This window comes from Clarias gariepinus, chromosome 2, assembly GCF_024256425.1.
Source record: "Clarias gariepinus isolate MV-2021 ecotype Netherlands chromosome 2, CGAR_prim_01v2, whole genome shotgun sequence".
Taxonomy (NCBI): domain Eukaryota; kingdom Metazoa; phylum Chordata; class Actinopteri; order Siluriformes; family Clariidae; genus Clarias; species Clarias gariepinus.
The window spans coordinates 49,580,862-49,585,432 of NC_071101.1; the positions used below are offsets into that span (position 1 = coordinate 49,580,862).

Sequence of the window (4,571 nt, forward strand, 5' to 3'; positions counted from 1 at the left end):
ACAGCATGCTCAATCAGGGCGGGACTTCCTGCAGCAGGGAGAGCGAGAGAGAGAGAGAAAGGCAGGGAGAGAGAGAGCGCAGCACCAGCAGCCACGCACCCGCACATACGTGCACTACAGCCGCACGTAAATAGATGTTCCCTCATTAGCGTGTAGGAGCTCCCTGTATCCAATACAGCATTTAGTTTTTTTCCCCCTGCACTGTAACTGTAACCAAGAAAATACATGGAGCTGCAAAAGGTTGTGCCATGGAGAGTCTCACTACATGTTTCGGAGAAGCCCGATCAGCTGCTTTCTTAGGGCTCTTCTCCTTATTGTGCTGAGACCCCACCTTCTGCCAGCAGTCTTTGGTGCCCTTACAGTCGTTTTCCACCATGGAACCTATCTTCACCAGCTGTTCAACGTAGTTCACTTTTCCTCTGAGACATCCTGCCACTTTAGGGTTCATGTTATTCAGGATTTGACCCACCAGCTCTTCCTTAGAGATGTCAGGCTTCCACTTTAAACAGCGGGCCCAGTAGTCGTATGTGAAATCTCTAAGGTATTGTCCAGGCTGTTGTACCAGCGTGTTAACCTGTCTTCTACCTCTGTCAAGTAGACATCAGGTAAGAATGCAGCCATAAATGACTGTTTGAAAAATTTCCAGTCCTTCACCTTGCCTTTCTCTGCCTTCCAGCATCTCAAAGCGGGTCCTCGTAGAACTGAGGGTTCCTACCAGCTCTGCGTTGAGCAGTGGTCTGATCTCCAAATAATTTTCTCACTGCTCGATGTAGTTGAGCACATCTGCTGTCTCAGAAGCATCGCCAAATGCTGTAAACTTCAAGGGGATGGGCGGTCGAGAATAAAAGAAAAAAGAAGAGTGTGAAACTGAAGAGGTAAGCTGAGCAGATGAGTGTGCTGGAACACAAGTAGGAACATTGTATGTTACATGACTGCTTCTTTGCTGTACCTTTTCCGTAGAGGCTGTGATTGGTGTACCAGGAGAATATAAAGCAGGAGATTGGGGTGATGCAAGAGTGTAAGCCTGTAACCTGTGGATGGTGGGTGTACTTGTGAGATGCAGCTTCTTCATCTGACTTTCTCAGATAATGTCATGCCACAAAAAAACTGAGCAGCTCAGAGTCAGTTACAGCTCTCTCCAGTTTCTCCAGAGCCTCTTGGCAGTAGCGCTCCAGCCCTGCTAAGCTAGTGGCCACTGCTTCACGAAAACTGGTTTCTCCGTTGATACTGCTGTTAATAGATTCTCTGAAATTGTGCTCTAACGTGCTCACTTTATCTAAAAGAGCCACCTTACATTGATTTAGTTCAGTTTGCAGTGTGTGTACAACATCAATATCAGACACATAAGCAACAATACCATCATCATCATGATAATTTTTTTTTCTAATTTCTTATCAAAATATTAACCCATTATAGTTACACTTTCTTTGCTAACGTTGTTATCTTTTCACTTGTTTCGTTCAACTTAAAAATATTGGGGTGGCGCTTACTCTGCAGACTCAAAGCAAGCTAAGAAAGTGTTCAGCTCATTTTCCAGGGTCACGTCCACATTCGTCATACCGACTGTTGGTGCTTTATAGTCAGTTATTGTCCTTAGTCCCTGCCACAGCCTCTTTTAGTCACGCTGTTGGAGCTATGACTCTAATTTCCTCCCATAGTGCTGCTTAGCATCCTTCACTGCTCTGCAAACATTGTATGATGCAACTTTGTACAAGTCCATGTAACTCGATTCAAGTCCCATGTTGTAGGCAGCAGTGTAAGATCTCAAAGCATCCACCCACCTTCTGACTGGGAAACATTCTGATAGTATTTTTTTCAGTACCTGATGGTCAGTTTCCCGATGAATCCCAAAATCACTTTCGTAAACATGTTGATGTTATCAGAGCTGCACCAGAACATTTCTCAGTCTGCGTCATCGGGTGTGTCCTGTAGAGCGGCCACCTATGGGCGTCCTGTTTAAGCCTTTGTTTATTTTTGGCATAAGTAAGGCGAGGGACCTAGCTAGGACTTTTTCTCACTCTCTGGCTGTCCAAACGCTGCCTCTACATCAGATGTCACAGATAGAGTGGACCAGTCACAGTCATAATTTACACATTAACATTTCAATTAAACTGCACCAGAGTTTATTTGGAAATGGCCTAAGACCCACTTTTTTATGCGGCCTCAGTTGCTTTTTGCACACCGTGGTTTGAATGGAAACATTTATATTTGTTTAAGTGAACCGGAATAACAGAGCAACCTCATCTAAGTTTATCTAACCAAACATGCCAACACACCTATAGATTGACATTTGTTGTTGCTGGTATGACATGAATGACATACTTGTCTTTCATGTCATACCAGCAACAACACAATGTCATACCAGCAACAACACCATGTATAAAATAGTCTTGAAAGAAGTCTTGGTGTGCATTCACAAATCTGAATGTTGCAAACATGATGTTCAAGGATTTTCCATAGAATTCACTATACTGTAAGATTTAAGGTACTCTTTTCAAGGGAGTGTACATGGCCAAAAATGATAATTGGCATGAATAATACATGTGATTGTTACACACATTAGCTTAGACATTCTTTATCTTTGAAGGTGGCCTGTGATGTTTAAATCTCCTCGACTCCTATATTAATTATTGTCTAGGTGATATTTAGTTAATGATGCTTATTAACAATAAACATACTGTATCCTTAATGTGTAAAAATATGACTTAACATTGTAGTTTGTAAAAATTTTTTATAACCCTTTCCACACACATTCTTCATCCATACAACAGGCTTTTCCCAGGGTAACTATTTTAAGTTATTAAAATAAATTTACATTGGAAGTAATTAGTTTGTTATACAAAAACTTTTAATAATACTACTATAAATTACCCTGCCAGTAATCACTAGGCATTTGGTTTCAACATCACCACATTATGCAATCACTAGGGCATGTTCTAAACTATAAGAACACCAGGGATATTTGACCCATAGGTCATTCGATTATGATTTATTACAGTTGATGTCTTGATGTCTACAATGGGAGCATGCCATATATGAGGTGTTTCTTTTAATATTGTATAACCTGAGGAATAGATTTTTTCATGAATGTGACAGAATTTATCAATTTTGACCGCTGTGTGCATTCCTCATGTCCAAAGAGATCTCTACCCGCTGCAGTTTATATCTTATTATATGTGTGTTCAGCTGCTGTGGTTCTTCTAACAGTTTGTGGAAACCTGCTCGTCATTGTCTCTGTTTTTCACTTTAAGCAGCTTCATACACCAAACAACATGCTTGTGGTCTCGCTGGCTGTGTCAGATTTTCTCATTGGCACATTGGTGATGCCGCTTCTGTTAATTTGGATGATTGAGTCATGCTGGATTTTTGGAAGAGTTATTTGCATCCAATTCATTTTGATTTCTGGTGTTCTCATGATTTGGTCTTTCTATATCATTGCACTGATCTCTGTAGATCGGTGTTTGGCACTTTCAAACCCATTCGTCTACACAAACAAAATTTCTAAAAGGACTATCTGCATTGTGACTTATTTTAACTGGTGTGTTTGTCTGGCATATAATATAATATTCTATTATTTCAATGGACTTTTTACTGATTATGTAATGTGTCCTGGAGAATGTTTTTTCATTTTGACTGAGGTTTGGTCTGTAATTGACCTTATATACTCATTTATATTTCCACTTTCTGTCATAATTATATTGTATATTTTAGTTTTTATGATTGCTAAGAAACATGCTACTGCTATCAGAGAGCTTAATAATCACACACGGCCTAAGGCACAGAAAATCACCTCACACTCAATGAAATCTGAGAGAAAAGCAGCTAAAGTCCTCGGCATTTTAGTGACTGTGTTTCTTGTGTGTTTATTTCCATATTTTATTTGTAGTGTTTTGGGTAATTTTATTAAACTACCAGCAGAAACATTGAAGAAAATTCTAATATTTGGTTATCTCAATTCCACCATTAATCCATTTATTTATGCTCTGTTTTATCAGTGGTTTAGGAGGTGCTTTAAATTAATTATAACTCTGCAAATATTCCGAACAGACTCTGCATTAATCAACGTTCTTTCATAAATACTTTTATTCCTCATGATAATGCATAATTCTTGCAATTATATTGTAAAATGTAAAAAAAAAAATATAGATATTGAATTCCTGTTATCAGTATATATCAATATAAAAATAAAAGGTAGTTGGTAGTATTCAAAATTCTGTAAGTATTATGCTATTATATGCTATTATGCAGTTATACAGTTGGCTTTCTACAATTTGTCAAAATAAAAATAACAGCCTCTACTGTTAAGGAAACCCTTACACAAAGAAAATAAATTTCTCTATATATTACTTGTCAATATATATGATTAATGATTTAGTGTTCTGATCTAAATATATATTCACAATATACTGAATAATGAATTGTATTAATATATTACAATATATTGAAAAATGCATAAGGGATTGATGCTTTTCATATATTGAAAAATATATTTAAATACATTTTAACAATATACTTCATAATATATTGAATTTTATTCAATATATCCATTTTTTTATATCTTTTTACACTAT

At 37.6% G+C, this 4,571-nt stretch overlaps 1 protein-coding gene across 1 annotated transcript; it reads left to right on the plus strand.

The window, feature by feature from the left end:
- The first annotated feature begins 3,083 nt into the window (after window positions 1–3,083).
- LOC128545705 (trace amine-associated receptor 1-like) lies at window positions 3,084–4,076 on the plus strand. The gene has a single exon (XM_053516239.1). The coding sequence runs from the start codon at window positions 3,084–3,086 to the stop codon at window positions 4,074–4,076; it is 993 nt and encodes a 330-aa protein (XP_053372214.1).
- The last annotated feature ends 495 nt before the right edge of the window (window positions 4,077–4,571 follow it).